This window comes from Benincasa hispida, chromosome 2, assembly GCF_009727055.1.
Source record: "Benincasa hispida cultivar B227 chromosome 2, ASM972705v1, whole genome shotgun sequence".
NCBI classification, from domain to species: Eukaryota; Viridiplantae; Streptophyta; class Magnoliopsida; order Cucurbitales; family Cucurbitaceae; genus Benincasa; species Benincasa hispida.
Window position 1 is genome coordinate 1,798,345 of NC_052350.1, and position 20,116 is coordinate 1,818,460.

The 20,116-nt window shown below is 34.7% G+C and overlaps 2 protein-coding genes across 2 annotated transcripts; one reads left to right on the forward strand and one right to left on the reverse strand.

Annotated features, from left to right (window-relative positions):
• Positions 1-9,635: 9,635 nt before the first annotated feature.
• Positions 9,636-12,860, forward strand: LOC120070907 (glycine-rich RNA-binding protein 3, mitochondrial-like). The gene is made up of 5 exons (XM_039022804.1): positions 9,636-9,773; positions 10,396-10,551; positions 10,656-10,724; positions 11,036-11,142; positions 11,899-12,860. Exons 2-5 carry the CDS (start codon positions 10,407-10,409, stop codon positions 12,550-12,552), a joined length of 975 nt encoding a protein of 324 aa, XP_038878732.1. The 5' UTR covers positions 9,636-9,773; positions 10,396-10,406; the 3' UTR covers positions 12,553-12,860.
• A 242-nt stretch (positions 12,861-13,102) lies between these two features.
• Positions 13,103-17,735, reverse strand: LOC120070906. Its single transcript, XM_039022803.1, has 3 exons — positions 15,906-17,735; positions 14,812-15,212; positions 13,103-14,068 (listed from the first exon to the last, which is right to left on the reverse strand). The coding sequence occupies exons 1-3, from the start codon at positions 16,792-16,794 to the stop codon at positions 13,316-13,318; spliced, it is 2,043 nt and encodes a 680-aa protein (XP_038878731.1). The 5' UTR covers positions 16,795-17,735; the 3' UTR covers positions 13,103-13,315.
• Positions 17,736-20,116: the final 2,381 nt, after the last annotated feature.

Genomic DNA, 20,116 nt, shown 5'->3' on the forward strand with positions numbered 1-20,116 from the left:
CTGACTATTTCACCTAGATGGCCTAGGTAACTCGATCTTAATCATGAGCTAACTATGATCTCCTGTTTATTCGGGATTGCCCTTAGATTTGCATAGTTGAGGGTTGGCTCAACAGCGCCGGCTCAATAAGACTCCCATTTCAGAGGTAAGACCAGATAGATAGTTGGGGACATAGGGTGCAAGACGAAGTTCACGCCTACCCGATTTAGGGATAGGAGAAAGATTGTTCTCTCAAGTACCAAATCCAGGTTTTGAACAAGGGGCCTCACCCTTTCACTGGGTTGAGAGAGTTGGGTTTGGTGATTGGATCACAAACCAGTTGTTTGTTAGAGGATCAGTAAGGACTTGAGGAATAAGACGTAATCTCGGGGGTAAAACAGATATTTGACCCAACCGTTATTACGAACAACCTGTGAAGGGTCGACTTGACTTGCTGATTATGGTTAAATCATGTGGACATAATATATCTACCGTGAGGGGAGTGCAACTATGAGCTTTAGTAGAATGACCCATTAGTTAACGAATAGAGATTAATATGATCTAATGAGTTTAGCCAATTAATCTTGGATCGTTGGAGCCCATGATCTGTAGGTCCGCGAGGTCCCCCTACTAGCTCATAATGGACTAGTTCTAGAATAGTGTGATAAGTTAATTTGAAACGTTCAAATTATAATTAAGGGAATTAGTAATTATATGAGATATAATTATGTTTAATTTTATAATTAAATGGAATAGGAGAATTTATATATTTAAATATATATAGATGGATATGTGTTAAAATTAATTTATATTTGATATTAAATTAATTCAGTTTTATTTAATAATTAATTTGTTAAATTAATTAATTTTTCATTTTTAAAATCAAATAGATTTTTTAAATCAAAATTTGATTTCTAGATGAAATTGAAAAATTAGAAAACGAAAACACAAAATGGAAAAATGGATTTTTCCATTATCCATCACCTAAATAGCTCATACACGAAGCATTAATCTTGCCTTTATCTTCTCCAAGCATGAGCTGCAACTCGTGTAGCTCTTCTCTTTGCATGTTGATCTGCAATATAATGAAGAGATTGGAGTGAAAATCGTGCATGCAAACCATAGAGTTTTTTTTAGAGAAAAACTGGTTTGAAGAAATGTTCTTTAACAAGGTTGTTGCAGTGAGTATTTCTCATTCTACCCTTGATTCAAACTTGTTTTGAGTCCCACAACTCAATCTAAAGCACCAATAGAATAGTGGGGAAGATCTTGAGGTGGTCTACAACAAGATATGGAGAAGATAACAGCTGGAGATAGATCATTGAAGAAGTTCTATAAGAAGTATATTTTGAAACTCATTTTTTTTTCTGCTAAAGCATGCTTTATATTTTGCCAAAATTGGTGATTTTGAATGCTTAGATGATCCTTGTGCTTCGGCTGTTGTTTATACAATCCTACACCCCCTCACCGCCCCACCCTCCGTGAAAACCCTCGTCGCCTCAGCCACTCAACGCTATTCCACCTGCCTCGCATCACTTCGACTTGCAAGCCGCCATATCTGTTTTTGATCAGTTGAAGCTTTGTCGTTCGCCACCCCAGTCGTCGCACCTAGCCCAGATGTTCGTCGCTAGTGCTCAATCCATCGCCAATCACGCCAGTCAGCTTAGATCGTCTAGCCTCGTGCGCCGCCGCTTAGTTTGCTCGGTTCCGCCGCAGGTCGTCCAACCGCCCCGCCGCTGTTGAGGTCCGATCGCTCTACAGTCGAGTTTCAGATTGGCTCATTTCGATCACGATTTTTTCGACTTCGCCTCTGTCCGTTCCAGCCCTGCCACCAGCTGTCACCGCCGTTCCTTTGGGTTTCGTTGGATCTTGAGTTTTGGGGTAAGATCTAAATGATTTTCATAGGTTTGTTGAGGATCTTGAATATTCAATAAATAATGTGTTTAATTATCACTTCAATCAGGATTTTAGAGGTTGGACTTGATAGTTTGAAGGAGTTCATGAGACTTTTGGCGTGCTGGCAAACAAAGTTAAGGTGATTTCGGTAAGGATTTTGGTATGATTTGGGGCTTTGTTGTTTGTTTGGTTCGAGTGTAATTTATACAAATTAAGTTACTAAGTTTTGTTGTTGATTTTGGCGGGATTTTACTCTTAGGAGTGTGAACCTAAAGGTTAAAGTTTACTTTGATTTATGTATTAGGATTAAATTCCAAGATTGTGAAAATTAGAAGGGTGTTGGTTGCTCGAATAATTTTTTGGGCTTAAATTCAACGTTTGGAGGTGAATTCGAATCGGACTACGCCTTAGGTAAGTTTGTTGGAAATATTTGGTAATATTTAGGTGTTTGGAATTAAGATTGAGTTATTGATTTTAAAGCTTGGTTTATGTTTAGGCTTGATTAAGGATTCGAGAAATTCACAAAGATTCAATTTCTTTTGGTTCGACCTAATATCAAGGTAAGTAATCTTACTACTGGAACTGCCCACGAGCCAAACACTAGATATATGCTAGCATAATAGATGGATATCAGGACAGAACGATAGCATGATAAATGGATAGTATAGTATGATCGATATATGTTCTTGTATAAGAATCTGAAAGATTTATTTGTGCACGTAGATATTTGCATACTAGTAAGAGATGATACTTGATTCACTGAGGTTGTATTTGATATGAGGATATTGAGGCGTATATGCATGTTGTATAGCCCTGATATTGAGGTGTATATGTATGTTATAAAACTATGTTGTGATAATTTTGATGTTGAGACTGCGATAGTGTCTTTACTGATTAGTAAATGTCTACTAGGTATTGTGTTTCATTTGGAATTCACCAGATTGTGTTTCCTTCGGGATTCACCATATTGTGTTTCTTTCAGGATTCACCAGATATTGTGTTTCCTTCAGGATTCACCAGATATTGTGTTTCCTTCAGGATTCACCAGATTGTGTTTTCTTTAGGATTCACCAGATATTGTGTTTCCTTCGGGATTCATCAGAGGTTGTGTTACCTTTGGGATTCACTAGGGGATGTGTTTCCTTCGAGATTCACCAGGGGTTGTGTCTCCTTCAAGATTCACCAGGGGTAGTGGGCATACTTAACTACAGTAGGATAGAAACCAGTTTTTCACGTATGTATGTGTCCCATGAGGACTAAAGCAGTTTTTATGTTCTACCAGAGGTGGGCATCTAGAGAACATAGATGCCTAGCCTGACCCCAGTAGTGGGGTTACGTACTGAGTATTTTATACTCATCCTTTCTCATGTTGTTGTTTCAGGTAAAGATAGAGATGCATCGGCGATTGATAAGTGGAATTCATGATCGAGCCACTGGGACCAGTTTTATGTTTCCGCTCATGATTTTTAGATTTCTTTTCATTTTTTTTTTCAACTTTCAGTTTTGCTGTTTGAAACTTACTATTAAGAATTGTTTTCAGACTTATTATTCTCAGTTATGATTTATGGGTACCCCATTATTTGTTTTTAATATTTGAATTTAATGAAGGACTTTTGAACTTACCGAAGGATATCATATCTAAGAGTTCCATGAGCGTGTTCATATCGCTCTGATTTCACAGTGATCGAAATACAAAGATATACATTCAACACCAACAGTTATGCATATAAACCTAATTATCGATATGCTCAAAACACAATAAATAACAGGGAAAGAGTTCATACCAGTTGAAGACTCTGTTCAAATCTTCTAAACCCAATGCAACGGAAACTCTCCAACAGATCTACCAACACCTGACGGGTATGTCGACTGCAACAGCATGATCAGTACGAACACGAACACAGCAGCAGGGACGACACCACCACTAGTTAAACCTGGGTATCCTCAGAGTGAAAACCCAAATAGTGGGCTTTGGTGAGTTTGGTAGAGGACGGAGGATAACGATTCGTGTAGACGATGAGCAAGTGGGAGATGATGTAGTGATATTGTATAGCGAAACTGCATATCGTATAGAAGAGTTACACGGTCGTGTAGGAAAAGTTGAACGATCATTTAGAAAAAAAGTATACGATCATTTAGCTAAATCGTGAGGTAGACGATCGTTTAAATGGAAGAGCTACTATCGTATAGTCTCTCGGGTAATCATTTCACGATTTCTTTTTGGGCGGACGAATATAATGAATGCACCATACGAAAAATGAAAACTCTTTTCATTTTTAACTCGCCGGTTACCATAACCAACGTTGCCCACTACCCACGTCCAAACATGGATGAATTGGTTAATTATCTTATAATTAATCAATTAATTAATTAATNCTACCCACGTCCAAACATGGATGAATTGGTTAATTATCTTATAATTAATCAATTAATTAATTAATAGATATAATCATATTATATTTATATCCTATAGTTTGATATCACATACCTACTATAGTATTTTCTCCTCTACTTGATATAAATCATATTTATATCTAATATCCTCTAAAATAATTATCTCATACATTTAGCCAATTATATCATATATAATTAGCCAGTCCAATAATATCATATATAATTGAACTTCCTCTTATCAATTTGAACATTTCAAATTAACCTAAACACTAGTTCTCGACTTTATCTAAGCTACCCAGGGGACCTAATGGACCTGTGGCTCGAAGCTCCAACGGCACATGAATAGCTGACTAAACTCTTTAGCCATGAGATCCACCATCCGTTAACTGTCAATGATTCCACTAAAGACCAACAACTAAACTCTTCTTACCACAGATATATTTTGGTGTCCATTGGATATAGCCAATCATGAGTTCAATGGCCCTTCACAGATGCTCGTAAGTACAGCTGGACCAATTTACCATTTTGCCCTTGTAGTTACATCCCACTCCTTAAGTATCATTGATTCCTATAATGAACAATACAATATAGTCCAACTATGTGTGAACACCTCTCGGGCCAAAAGAAGGTGTGTGGCGCCACATCGTTCAAGCGGAATTCACGATCGAGCCATTGGGACCAGTTTTATGCTTCCGCTCATGATATTTAGATTTCATTTCATGTTTTTTTTTTCAACTTCTAGTTTTGCTGTTTGAAACTTACTATTAAGAATTATTTCCAGACTTATTATTGTCATTTATGATTTATGGGTACCCTATTATGTGTTTTTAATATTTGAATTTAATGAAGGACTTTTGAACTTACTGAAGTATCTCATATCTAAGAGTTTCATGAGCGTGTTCAAATCGCTTTGATTTCACAGTGACCGAAATACAAAGCTATACATTCAACACCAACAATTATGCATATAAATCTAATTATCGACATGCTTAACACGATAAATAATAGGGAAAGAGTTCATACCAGTTGAAGACTTTGTTCGAATCTTCTAGACCTAATGCAACGAAAACTCTCCAACAGATCTACCAACACTCGGTGGGTATGTCAACTGCAACAGCACGATCAGTACGAACACGAACACTGTAGTAGGGACGAAACCACCACTAGTGAAACCCGGTATCCTCATAGTGAAAACCCAAAGAGTGGGATTTGGTGAGTTTGGTAGAGGACGGATGATAACGATTCGTGTAGACGATAAGCAAGTGGGAGATTATGCAGTGCTATCGTATAGCAGAAATACTTATCGTATAGAAGAGTTACACAATCGTGTAGGAAAAGCTGAACGATCGTTTAGATGGAAGAGTTACTATCGTATAGTCTCTCGGGCGATCGTTTCACGAATTCTTTTTGGACGGATGAATATAATGAATGCACCATACGAAAAATGAAAACTCTTTTCATTTTTAACCCGCCGGTTACCATAACCAATGTTTCCCACTACCCACGTCCAAACGTGGATGAATTGGTTAATTATCTTATAATCAATCAATCAATTAATTAATAAATATAATCATATTATATTTATATCCTATAGTTTGATATCACATACTTACTATAGTATTTTCTCCTCTACTTGATATGAATCATATTTATACCTAATATCCTCTATAATAATTATCTCATACATTTAGCTAATTATATCATATATAATTAACCAGTCTAATTATATCATATATAATTGAACTTCCTCTTATCATTTTGAACATTTCAAATTAACCCAAACACTGGTTCTCGACTTTATCCAAGCTACCAAGGAGACCTAATGGACCTGTGGCTCAAAGCTTCAAGGACACTGAATAGCTGACTAAACTCTTTAGCCACGAGATCCACCATCCATTAACTGTCAGTGATTCCACTAAAGACCAACAACTGAACTATTCTTACCACAAATATATTTCTGTATCAATTGGATATAACCAATCATGAGTATGATGACCCTTCACAGATGCTCGTAAGTATAGTTGGGCCAATTTACCGTTTTGCCCCTATAGTTACGTATCACTCCTTAAGTATCACTAATTTATCTAATGAACAATACAACATAGCCCAACTATGTGTGAACACCTCTTGGGCCAAGAGAAGGTGTGTGGCGCCACATCATTCAAGCAAAATTCATGATCGAGCCACTGGGACCAGTTTTATGCTTCCGCTCATGGTATTTAGATTTCTTTTCATATTTTTTTTTTCAACTTATAGTTTTACTGTTTGAAACTTACTATTAAGAATTATTTTCAGACTTATTATTGTCATTTATGATTTATGGGTACCCTAATATTTGTTTTTAATATTTGAATTTAATGAAGGACTTTTGAACTTACTCAAGTATCTCATATCTAAGAGTTCCATGAGCGTGATCAGATCGCTCCGATTTCACAGTGATCGAAATACAAAGATATACATTCAACACTAACAGTTATGCATATAAATCTAATTATCGGTATGCTCACACAATAAATAATAGGGAAAGAGTTCATACCAGTTGAAGACTCTCTTCAAATCTTTTGAACCCAATGCATCGGAAACTCTCCAACAGATCTACCAACACTCGACGGGTATGTCGACTGCAACAACACGATCAATACGAACACGAACACTGCAGCAGGGACGACACCACCACTAGTGAAACCCGGGTATCCTCGGAGTGAAAATCCAAAGAGTGGGCTTTGGTGAGTTTGGTAGAGGACGGAGGATGACGATTCGTGTAGACGATAAGCAAGTGAGAGATGATGCAGTGCTATCGTATAGTGGAAATGCTTATCATATAGAAGAGTTACACGATTGTGTAGAAAAAGCTAAACGATCGTTTAGAAAAAGGTATACGATCGTTTAGATGGAAAAGCTACTATTGTATAGCCTCTCTGGCGATCGTTTCACGAATTCTTTTTGGGCGGACGAATGTAATGAATGCACCATACGAAAAATGAAAACTCTTTTCATTTTTAACCCTCCGGTTACCATAACCAACATTGCCCACTACCCATGTCCAAACGTGGATGAATTGGTTAATTATCATATAATTAATTAATTAATATAATCATATTATATTTATATTCTATAGTTTGATATTACATACCCACTATAGTATTTTCTCCTCTACTTGATATAAATCATATTTATATCTAATATCCTCCAAAATAATGTATCTCATACATTTAGCCAATTATATCATATATAATTAACCAGTTCAATTATATCATTTCGTTGCAACAGATGAAATCGAAGCTACCCATAAAAGGGTGTCGTTTTAAGTTCCATGCGTGTATGTATTTAGAAACGGCCTAACTTAAGTCCTAGGGAGTCGGGTCGTTACAAGTACTCACCTAAATACTGCTGGTCGATTACTCTTACGACTACACAACGACAGTAGCGATGGTATATGGTAAATAGTAGTGAAAAATATATAAAGAAATAAAAGAGAGAGTGAATGAGAGAGGAAGATCCATGATATTTATCCACGGTACCTTCCGCCATGGAGACAATCTCGACCCAGACAGTGGCGTGAGACAGTTGATGGGTGTGGCAAAATGGCTCATGGTAGACCATAGTTGAGCAGAATGACATAGACGGTGACATTGCTCTTCACGCGAAGGAGGAAGCTCGTGAAGAAAGAAAAAGGGGCGACTTTGTGAGGCACCGTAAGAACTTAGGTTTCTTTATTTTTCTTTGACTTCCTTTTTCAAATATTATTTTAACTTACAAAATCTTAATTCAATATATATATTTTTTAAAAATATATGTATATTGGGGGCTTTTTTTTCATCAAAATTCCATATATATATTTCATAACTCTTGTAAAATAGTTATCTTCACCAATAAATTTAAGTTTTGCTCTAAAAATTCAAAAAATAAACAAAACATATTAAACTTCCAAAATTATGAAACTTACATTCAAAAACTTGAAAACAAAAATATGTTAATTTAGTCTATTGTAAATCTAATTTATTAGATAAAAAATATCCATTAAACCCAAATTAACCCAATTTTTGATTTTATCCAACCCATTACTTATAAAACAATTTACAAAGACAAAATTCATAATTAAAATTTAAATGAATGGAAAATAATTATCTAACTTTATATTACAATTATATTTACGAATGAATAATTCTATAACTAATTTGAATCAATTAGGGGGAGAAAGAAGAGATTCGTTTATTTTAAATCAATTCGTGGTTATCAAAATCTAATTTGAATATTAAAAATAAATTCAAATTCCAAAAGAGGGCAGAAATTACGGAATGATGCTCACTTTCAGTTTTAAAATTGGATATGTTAGATTATGATAGGATTAATTTGGCTGTTAATCAAACTCTCCAATTACATTGTATTTATATCCCGATTATTAATCAAACTCTCCACTCACACTATATATCTTGGTTATTAATAATGCTTTATAGTTACACTGTAAGTCTGTATCTAATATTCTGGACATGCAAACCAACTAAGAACAGATAAGATATTATTAAGGTGTCAGCTAAAATAGTGATTAGATATGAAATATGTACAATTGAATATAATAACATATACAAGACAATTTAAACCTTACAAAATATGAAAAAAAATATATGGTTAAGAATATGTACAAAATAATGAAAAACAATTTAAATATTTAAATAAATTTAAATCTTGACTAGATAAAATGAAATTTGATAATATATGTAAATTTAAAATATAATTCTAGTAGAAAAATCAAGATATTTAATTCAAGTAAGATTAATCGAAAGTGGTTAAACAGAATATAAATTAATAATAAAATATGCAACTATGTGAGGAAAATCCGAAAGGATGGTTAATTTGAGAAAGGCGAACGATTATTTTGAGGAAGACGATTGTTTTTAGTTTTTCAAATGAATCAATTAGAGAGAAACTTGAGAATTAAGACATCAACAAAGGTAATTATTTTGAGGAAGACAATTATTTTTAGTCTTCCAAATGAATGAATTAGAGGGAAAATGGAGAGCTAAGCTTGTATATAGAACTTCGTAATTGTTTACGATTCTACATTAATTTTATCAATAATAAAAGCTCCGAAATAGACAAGGATACAAAAATTTACAAATTTGTGGCAATGTGCATGTTACGTGAGTTATCATAAATCTTAATATTCGTCGATTTTACCCATTTTCAAAACCAAACTACTAATTCCCAATTATTTATTTATTTTATTACATCCGTTCTTAGCCCATTACTAATATTAGAAAATTAGGGTAAATATGGGATAAAAAAGAAATTAGGGTAAAATTTGAAAATTGTCATATGTCAAAAAGTTTGAAATCGCATCGCCAAGATATTTTTTTCGCATCCATAATTTGCACCGTCATCAATCGATCCGACGGCCCAGATTTCTCCTGCTTAACTCAATATATTTTCTTCACTCGTTAAAAACCTCGACTGATCAGACCTTCTAGGGTTTTAGCATCGAGAGGGAGGTGAAGTCGAACAAGGTTTGTTCTCTACTCAGTCCATAATCTCCATCTGTTTCTTTTCATTGCTCGTTCTCTTGCTATTTGTATATGGTTTCCCTATTGTATTTCTTCCAAAATCGTTGAAAATGTTCGCATCAACACAAATGATCGATGGTTTCTTTCTATTCTCCGAGTAATTTTCCGGGTTTTAGGATTTGGTAACTGGAGGAAATGATAGCAGCAAATAGGCGATGAGTCTTTTCTCTCTCAACTTTTACGTATTCGAACTCCTCATCACGGACTGTTTTTCGTTTGCGTTTTGGTTATTGGGTTTCATTTCTTACGATATATAAATTAGTCTCGGTGGTAGGGATCACCTTGTTGTGATTTTGAAATGTTCTTATTAACCATCAAAACAGAGCTTATGCTTATAGGGATAGTTATGAACGTTATTACGTACACTCGTACCGCATTTCACTCATCGCCAGTATTCGATTTCTTACACTCTCCTGTTTAGTCGTTTTTGGTATGCTCTGTTGCGACGGTGTTTTGTGTACTGTAATTTGTCAAAAACCAAAGTGGAATGTAATTTGAGGCTGACTGAAAATTTCATTTTTGGCGTTGATACATTGGTTGATTCTTCGTCTTTTATTTCTTTCAGGGTGCTTCAAAATGGCTTTTCTAGGTAAGTTTGGAAATATACTGAGGCAGGGCGCGAATAAGAGGATTGGATTAGATCTGCAGGCTTCCAGTTTGTCTATCTGTCAAGCTGTACGATGGATGTCTTCCATGCAAAGTTCAAAACTTTTTGTAGGAGGTTCTCTGATAAATTTTGTTATTGTTATCATTATTTTTTCTTTAAAGAACATGTATACGCCAATTTCTTTGTCCTTATCTTGTGCATGTATGTACATTTGACAGGTATTTCATACAACACTGATGATCAAAGTCTCAGGGAAGCCTTTGCTAAATATGGGGAAGTACTCGAAGGTATATCACCCAACTCATTTACAATGAGCGTTGAAGGTTAACGAAGTATATTTCTTTCCATTTTTATCTTATCTATACTATATGTAACATAAATGCAATATGGAACAAACAAACTTTTGGAACCCGTATGGTCAAATCTGCTCGAGGAATTGTCTCTTTTAAATATTTTCTGAAATAAGGCCGACCAGGTGGTTCGGGTTAATGGTTTAGCTGGATACTGCTTGTTGTGCTAGTGGATTATGTTGTATCCGAAGCTTAGTTATAAATGTTGGTTTCCTTGTTTACCCTTCTTTTCTTTGTCACCTTGATAGCTAGGATCATTGTAGACCGCGAAACTGGAAGATCCAGAGGATTTGGATTTGTGACTTTCACATCTAGTGAGGAAGCCTCTAGTGCCATCCAGGCATTGGATGGACAGGTAATGATTCTGCTGTCGACTCTTGAGACTAAAAAGGATAAAGCAATGTGTTATATTCATATGCTGCAATGTACTGTAGAATTAGTGCATCATCACTCATAAAATGCTTCATGCCAGTTGTTTGCGTTGTTCTTTTCTGTTAGATGATCTTGCCTATGTGTTACTTGTATGAAGAAGACTGTATCTAGTGAATGTATTTATGTTAATTGATCTTATGCAAACGTCTTCATATAATACCTTGAATCGTCATATTTTCTGTAGCAAATATTAGTGTGACAATGATATTTAGAGTTTTAAAGTGCAGAGGTATGGTAGGCCATTCTCTGTACCATGCTCAACAGTTAATTTGTGTACTAATGTAAAGTGTTTTAGGAGCTGTCATGTGTGATAAAGATGAATTGTATGTTAGAGGCTTTTGTCCCATATTTCTGTTATAATGTTGGTTGTCACTACTCGTTCATGTTATAGCATAGCTGCTTCTCTTATATTTGAGTAGCTGGTTTGTTATGGTACAAAATTGCCATTTAGATTTTTGTAGGAAAGTAAACATTTAAAGCGATGTGAGTGGTTAAGATGTGCGGAATTTGGAGGCTTGTTCCACTTTCGAATCTGTGAGAATAAATCATATTTGAACTAGCTGACTAATTATTGAGTTTCATTCCTTTTAATTTTAATTTAATTTGGTCCTCAATATTTGCTACTAAACAGAAAAGTTTAATGGCTCAGGTTAATTATGTTTTTTCCCTTCTTTGACAGGACCTTCACGGTCGTCGAGTGAGAGTGAATTATGCTAACGATAGAACTCGTGGTTTTGGTGGTGGTGGTGGTTATGGCGGTGGTAGCTACGGTGGTGGGGGTGGTGGTTATGGTGGCGGTGGCTATGGTGGTGGTGGGGGTGATGGTTATGGTGGCGGTGGCTATGGTGGTGGTGGTGGTTATAGCGGTGGTGGTGCTGGAGGTTATGGTGGCGGTGGGAGTGGAGGAGGTTATGGTGATGGTAGTGGTGGATATTCAGGGACGGGATATAGTTCTGGAGGCAACTATAGCCGAGGTAGTGGAGGAAATTATAGCAACGATAATGCCAGTGACAACCTTGGAAGTGTTGGTACAGGTGGTGGCGGCTTTGGTGGGAATGATGCTGGTTACAACGCTGCTAGCAATTTTGCTTCTGGAAACACACACGACAGTGGAACTAATGCTGGTTTTGGTAACGTCAGTGGCGGTGGCAGCGACTATTTTGCCAACAGTGGGTTTGATGCAAGCTCTGGAGTTGGAGGATATACTGGCGGGGAACAATTTGGCAGCGAAACAAACACCATGGATGCATCTGGAGATCAAGGCCTAGGGGAGCAACTGGAAGGAAATGATAGGGATGAAGACGATACAGACGACTTTGCTAAAAGAGCCTGATAGATCATATGCATTATTAATCCACAGTATTCATCCAGCATTTTTGGTCCCTAGATTCTACTCTACCAAACATTGACTTTGTTTGTATGTTGGACTTGCTTCAAGATTGTGAACTTTTCCTTGCACTTTCAAAATCTAGTTTCTCAATGTTAATAAGTTCTGTCCTGCTCTCCATTAGGTACAATCTTCCTCTTTTTTCTCTATTATTGTCGGTGGAGATCCAAGTTGATTGAGTTGTTAGTAGCCACACTGTATTACACTTGTTTTTGTCATTTTTTCTATTTAGGGTATGTTGGTGTTTGTTTGGATAGACTTTGCAAGTGTTTTAAATAGTATTTTAAGGGGTATTTGAGTCGTTAACTTGAGTTTTGAAGTTTAAAAAGTTTGTGATTGAGGTTGGTTCAAAGGTCGTTAAATTGAGTCTGAAGCTTGGAAAGTTTGTGATTGAGGTTCAAAGTTGTTTAATTGAAACTTTTAGCTAAATTTTAATAGCGAACATTATTGATACTGCTAGAGTGAGTTATTTAACACTTAAAACTTAAAACATCTGTTAAGGTTTGTACAAGAATTCAGGTGAATGCATTCATCAAATTATGCAAACTATATAAAGAAAGTTCGTTGAAGAAGAATGATTGATGATATTGTTTGGTGTTTTACACTAATGAGTAATGATTGATGGGGTCGAACTCTTATACTGTGGTGCTCCAATTTTCTTTTTGTTTACCTGCAAAACTTATGTTATCTATTGTCTTCTACAACTGGCTCAGCCGTCGTCTTTATCCATTGAAAATAACCATCTTTGTGCATTTCGAACCACAGGAGAACCCATTCTGGTTTTCTCAACAATCTGCTTTATCAACTGCTTTTCCATCTCATCATCATAATCACTGCTTTCATCTCCACTGCCACCTACCTCATTTGTCTGTCCTTCCATTCTGCCGATCTTCTGATAAGAATCTTTTATGTTCTTCTTAACAAGTATCTGACCAAGGTTTATCGATCCGTTTGTCCTCCCATTCTGAATTGAAAACGAATGACCGTTAATGGTAGTTTGCCACCGTGGATGCTTACTTCCATCAACTATTGAAGGTGAATGTATAAGATCTTCGGAGTCATCCATATCGATCAACTCATTATATGCTTCATTGTAGGCATCCAGAGCTTCTCCTGATAAATTCATAACAAGAGGTTGAGCAGTTAAACTTTCTTCACTAGATGAATGTAGCATCTCACTTTGGGTGAATTCTTTCCGAGAATCAATCTGCTTGGCTTCAATGCAGTGAAGTCTCCTCTTGCTGTTCTCAAGGGCCGTTTCGAGCTCCCTCACACGTGCTTCAAGTCTTGACTGGATAACTTCGTGCAGTCGGACACTAAGCTCCCAAGGTGAAACTGTGTAGTTACCTGAGGAAGTAAACTCACTTGCATCTAGATTTTGCTGAATCTTAGGACTTAGCTCACTGATCATGTCAGCTCTCAACTCACCTTCAGAGAAATCTACTGTAAATTCTTGATCAAGCTGCAAAAAGAAATTGCTCCATATCAACACTAAACAATGAGTACTACTTCTATTATCATTTTATATATATATATATATATATATTTGAAAACCAAGTAGGTGTAAAGTGAACAATTCGTCTCCCCCATTGGTAGCCCCAAACACAGAATTTTGGCCAATCTTTATGTGTATATTAAACGCCCTCTTTCAATGTGATCCATGAACTAAACTGTGGTGTGGAAAGTTTTACGTATAACTGACCTCTGTTATCTAAAATTTCTAATTTGTACATTAAGGACCAAACCATAAAGAGAAGCAGAACCAAAAAAAAAAAAAAAAAAACTGTTGGTTATTGCAAGAAATCCCCAGAAGCAAAAATGAAGACCCTAAATGACATTGATTAGCTAATAGATTTATACATTTACCAAAGACTTCAACAATGACAGTCTAATATCTCCTCTTCGAGATCCTGGCAACTGGCAAGAATATGAAGAAATATAAACGCCGACTATACAACACAGCCGAACATTTGAATTCTAGAGGAAGAACCTTTATTCAAAGGAGCACTATACACGACCATGTACTTCAAAATCCACAAGAACAAATCTCAATTATATGCTTAAATTTGGAAAAAAGGGAAATAAGGTTGCAGAGAAATGATGGTCATATGTGTAAATACAGAAAGAAGAAATGTTCAACAAAAAATGCCACCATGTTTTTTATTCATGCATATGCTTAATGATGTAATGAATGGACACAATTACCTCATGAAGATCAGCGAATCCTTTATCTGTACTCGATGTATCGGTATTTAGTCCCAACCTCTGAAGTTCTGCTTCAAGCTCAGCTTCAATTTTACTCAGAGATTCTGAACCATCTTCAGCATTCTGTTTTAATAATTCCTTATCATCAGATTTAGCTGAAGGTTTGAGATTCCGTTCTCTCCTACCGAAGAAAGAATTCTCAGATATGCCTAGTGATTTGCAATTCTCATTTGAAAGCTCCTTCACCGTCAGAGAATCCTTCATCTCAAGTTCCTCTTGTAGATCTTGGACCAAGTTCTCAGTATGCTTTAATAACTCTTTGAGCTTGTCTATTTCACGCTTATTTTCCATGAAGGGTATTAAGCCGATAGAAATCCCAAGACAGAATAGAATCATTCGATCTGGTGACCACAATAAAATGTAAATTTAGGCACAATTCATGAAACGGTAACCAATTAAGAAAACTGATGATGAATACATAGAACTGAGGAAAAGAAAATACACTTCAATGTTATCTTCCTCTCTCGAACTAGAACTGAATATATAATGTGCATGGGAAACAAGTATACTCGAAGTCAGACTGGAATTGAATATTCCTTGTAGAGGAAAAGAAAACCTCATGCATTCTGATGTCGAACACTTAGATCAGACCAAGTTTCATCAAATTCCCTTATAGTGAAGACTGAGAGGTATAAACATAGACTAGGACCCTTTTGTCATTGATTTTGGCCTCTTTTGGACTCATCAAATCTAGTCATAATTCAAAGGCACTCACTTTACGAACACCTGTCTTCTAGTACTCTATTGAGAAGGCCTCAAAATGCTACTTCTCAAACAGAGGGTATTCCAAATAATCAATAGCTTTACAAAAACCAATTGGCCATAGTTGGATCAGTATAAGATCACAATGGCTCAGACAATTCTTCAAACTATGAGTTCAAGAGATAGATATAAGGCTTCTAGAATTCTTAAAGTTCTAAGAAGTTTATTTCTGAGTTACTGAGTTTATTCTTGATAGAAACAAAAACAATATTCTATTAAGCAAAGAATTTAGTGAAACCCTGGAGTTCTCTCATTAAAACAATAAAATTCACCTTTTGCGTGGAGGAACTTCTCATTATGCATTTGATTGGCACTGCTCACTCCACCTTGTCTCCCTCCTCCCTTGATGTCTAGCATCTCTGAGGTCTTCAAAGACCGTATTTTTGGAAGCAAAGGTATCCCATACACATTCCTTTTCTTTTCAGTAAACGGCTCTTCATGGAAGTTACTTGCATCCATTTCAACCTGAACACTAAAAGAATCTCTGACTGCCCTGCTGACTATCTGGGTTCCGTCATTTACAACAAACCGCCTCATAGTTGATTTAGATCGTGACTGAAATGAATGTAGGATATACTCTTCCATTTCAACATGTTCCTTGTAGAGATGAGACAGCACACAACTTTCTAATGAACTAAGTGGTCTAATAAATCTCCCACACGAATGTTTATGTCTAAGAGAACCTATTTTCCTCGTAGTAGGCTGAAAACAGTTCAGTTCCCTAGAAGACGAACAAGGTAGCTGATCAATCATATTATTATTCACATTCACGTTTATACTACTTCTATGCCCAAATGTTTGAGTGTCATTACTCATTGATAATTCCAGTGGCAAATTGGATACAGGAAGAGAATTATGGTCCTGGTAATACCCTAAATTATCCATCTTTTCACAATCAAAACCACTAGTAGAAGCCACATTGAATCGACTCCCAACAGAATCTCTCCCATTTAAAACCTCTCCTTCACCAGCAAGAATATCTCCACTTGCTTTCGTTTTTCGTTCTATTCGGTGGAAGGAATGATCCAGAAATCCTAATACCTCATTACTAGAATTCCTAGAAGACATTTGAGATGAGTTACTTCCATCTCTCAACAGTTTCTGCCAATATTTGGCTAAGTATCCAGCACCAGCGGCAGTTGCAACTACCCACAAGTCCATTCCAGCACGCTCCCTTCCCCAGCCAAAGATACTAGCCAAATTCCACAATACTATTCTTCCCTTTTGTTCTAACTCCCATAATCAGACACAATAAACAGCAATGTCCATCAATCTAAATCCAAGTACAGCAATTCCACTTCTTCCGAACATTATACTTAATATATCACACTAGCAAATTCCAATTCCACATTAAATAAACGAAAGCTAAAACGGCATAACATCTCCCGTTTTTAACTTGATGCTCAAAAGGGGAACCTGGGCAACACCTTCACCGTTAAGTAAACCAACCAGCGGCCTCAAACAGGAGATGAAACAAACTTCAATTTCTTGGCAGCAAGAACTAACAGTATAAATTATCCTTAAATCTGGAAGAAATGAACCACCTAACACGAGCAGACGAAGAGATTGAACAGAATCAAATATAAAGTCTGAGGCCACATTTACTTCACAAGCTCTGGACAATTAATCTATATCATAGAACCAACCAACAACACCAAGAACCCATTTGTTAGAACGCATTCAATTTTGACTCTACACAATCGAAAGCAGCTCTACACCCCCAATCCAATAAAAAAACACAAAACCCACCAACAAAAAGGAAAAACTCTCAACACCCAACAGACAGTTCGTGCAAATCATCAAAGAAATACCCATTTAAGAACAGCCTCTCTGCCGCAGAACCCATACACGCAATTGCAAATTACCATAATGAACAGAACGTACAGGAAGCTGAGAAAACGGTAGATTAAGCCTGAAGAAGAGGGTTAAAAATGGGTCGAGGAAATTGTAACTCCGAAGGAGATTGAGAAATCAGGAGGTCCCAGAAAACGTGCCCAGCGAAGGAATAGGAGACTTTGAAGGTGTCGTTATCGTCGCCGCGGCGGTTGTTGGGAAATAGCTCTGAAGAATATAGGACCCGCTGCCCCGTTATCTACTAAGGTAACCATTAACCAAGGGCCGGTATTAATAATAATACGTACATACATTATACAACTACAACTACATATCATTAATTTTATTTTCCAAATAACTTTCAAATAATTGTCTATTTTTCTTTTTAGGTTTAAATTTTATTTTGGTCCTTGAACTCTAAATCTTATTCTATTTTAGTCCCTAAATTTTTGAAAATACCTATTTTCGTCATTGAACTTTTAAAAAGTGCTTATTTCAGTCCCTGCCGTTAGAATTCCGTTTACATTTTAACAGAAATTTGAGGTGACTTATATTTTTTATGACTATATGCCAAATAAGTTAACCATCCTAAAAAAATCTAGGATTTTGGATTTGAATTAGAGGGTAAATTGGTTTTTTTTAGGAAGAACGTAAGAGTCACTTTGCCTGCTAGATTTTAGTCATTCACTCTGCCTTCAATTTTAATCATTCAAATGGATAGATCTCTACAAACGGCTTCTACACCAATATGCTAGTTTTGTTATATTTTGATTCTACTCTATTTTTTTTTTCTAATTTTCTTGGAATTCCAATTGGAAAAAAATAGTAGGACTTAAATCACTAATAGTTAAAAAGTATATATGAAAAATATACGTGTTTTTTATGACATAAAAGGTTTATAGTGGGAAAATAAATATAAGCCACCTCAACCTTTTGTTAAAAAGATAATAGAATCTTAATGGCAAGGGCTATAATAAACATTTTTTAGAAGTTTAGAAACTAAAATAGATGTTTTTGAAAGTTTAGGGACTAAAATAGAATAAAATTCATAGTTTAAGGACCAAAATTGAAATTTAACATTTTTTTTAAATTTTTATATTAAATTTCAAATTTCATCTAGATGATTTAGAGGAAGTCAGAATTTAGTTTCCATAATTTATATTTAGGAGGTATTTATAAGAATTTTATCAAATTATACAAATTATTTATGTGATTTAATCAAACAATAGGAACTAAATTTTAACTTCCTCTAAACTATGAGGTCAAATTTGTAATTTAATCTTAAATCTTATTTTTATTTTAAAGACGAGGAGATTGAACAATGCAATAACTAACATAAGTCGTTAAAATTTAGCTTAATAGCATATGTACAATTTCTCTATTAAAATTAGAGGTTCGAATCTCATCTCGTCAAGGATTGTAATAAAGGAAGAGTAATAGGTTAAGCTTCCTTATATTTTGAATTTTGGCTGTAATGGCTTTTTAAAAAATTGGGATATATTTCAATTATATCATTAGACTTCGAAAGAGTTTTATTCTTATTTTAAACTTTAAAATTTAGTGAAAAGATGACACTAGTGTTTTTTTTTTTTGTTTTGTTTTGTTTTTTTTTTAATTATTATTATTATTTTTATTTATTTAATTGGGTTAAGAGGGAAATTAACATAAGAGGTAATATGTAAATTTTTGAAGGCTTGATATTATTTACAACATTATTATGTGGTGATTTTTGTTTAGAAATGAATTATGTAGGTAATCTTAACAATATTGATAAATGAGTATTATCAAGCATGGTTGTCTACAAAAAGAGTATTATCAAATATAGTAATAATCATCTTAATCACCAATTAAACATAGCACAATTGACATATGAATGTGTTAGAAATCAAAAGGTTTGTGATTCGAATTCTCTTACCTCAAATTATATTATACTTTTTTTTTTTAAAAAAAAAACAATATCTTAATCCACTTCTCATCCGTGAATAATATAGTATTTTATGTCCAAACTAAAAATGAAACTTTTCAAAGTTTAAGGATATAATTGAAACTTGCATCAATATTTTGTATAATTTATAATTTATTTTTTTTTTGAGAAAAGAGTTTAACTAAATTAAAAAGCTACCCTTTAAGAACTATATAATTATGTTAAATATAACAAAAAAAAAAATATTTATGTTAAATATAATAAAAATTATTTAAAAAATAAAAATAAAAATAAAAATAAAAATTTCTAAAACAATTTAAAAATAGAAAATTCCTAAAAATTCCAAAAATATTTACCATTTATAGTAAAAAGTTATAAAAGTACTTTATTTTAAAATTTATTTGTTGTAAAATGTAAATATTTTTAAATATTTTTTATATTAAAAAACCCCCTTAAAAATCTTTGTGAACCACCGATTATCAATTTGGTTGGAGATCTAAGTATAGTTTGAGATTCAGGGTTAAATCTAAGTTTTAACACTTCTTCCTTATTAATATTGTCTCTTAAGCGAACATGAGTGTAACTTAATTGACATAGTGCTTGTAGTATCAACATCAAGATTAAAGGTTCGATTTCCCTCACTCCACAAGTTAATTACAATACCTTTGAAAAAAAATACTGTTACTTAAAAATTAATTTTATTAGAAAAATAATTTTTATACCATA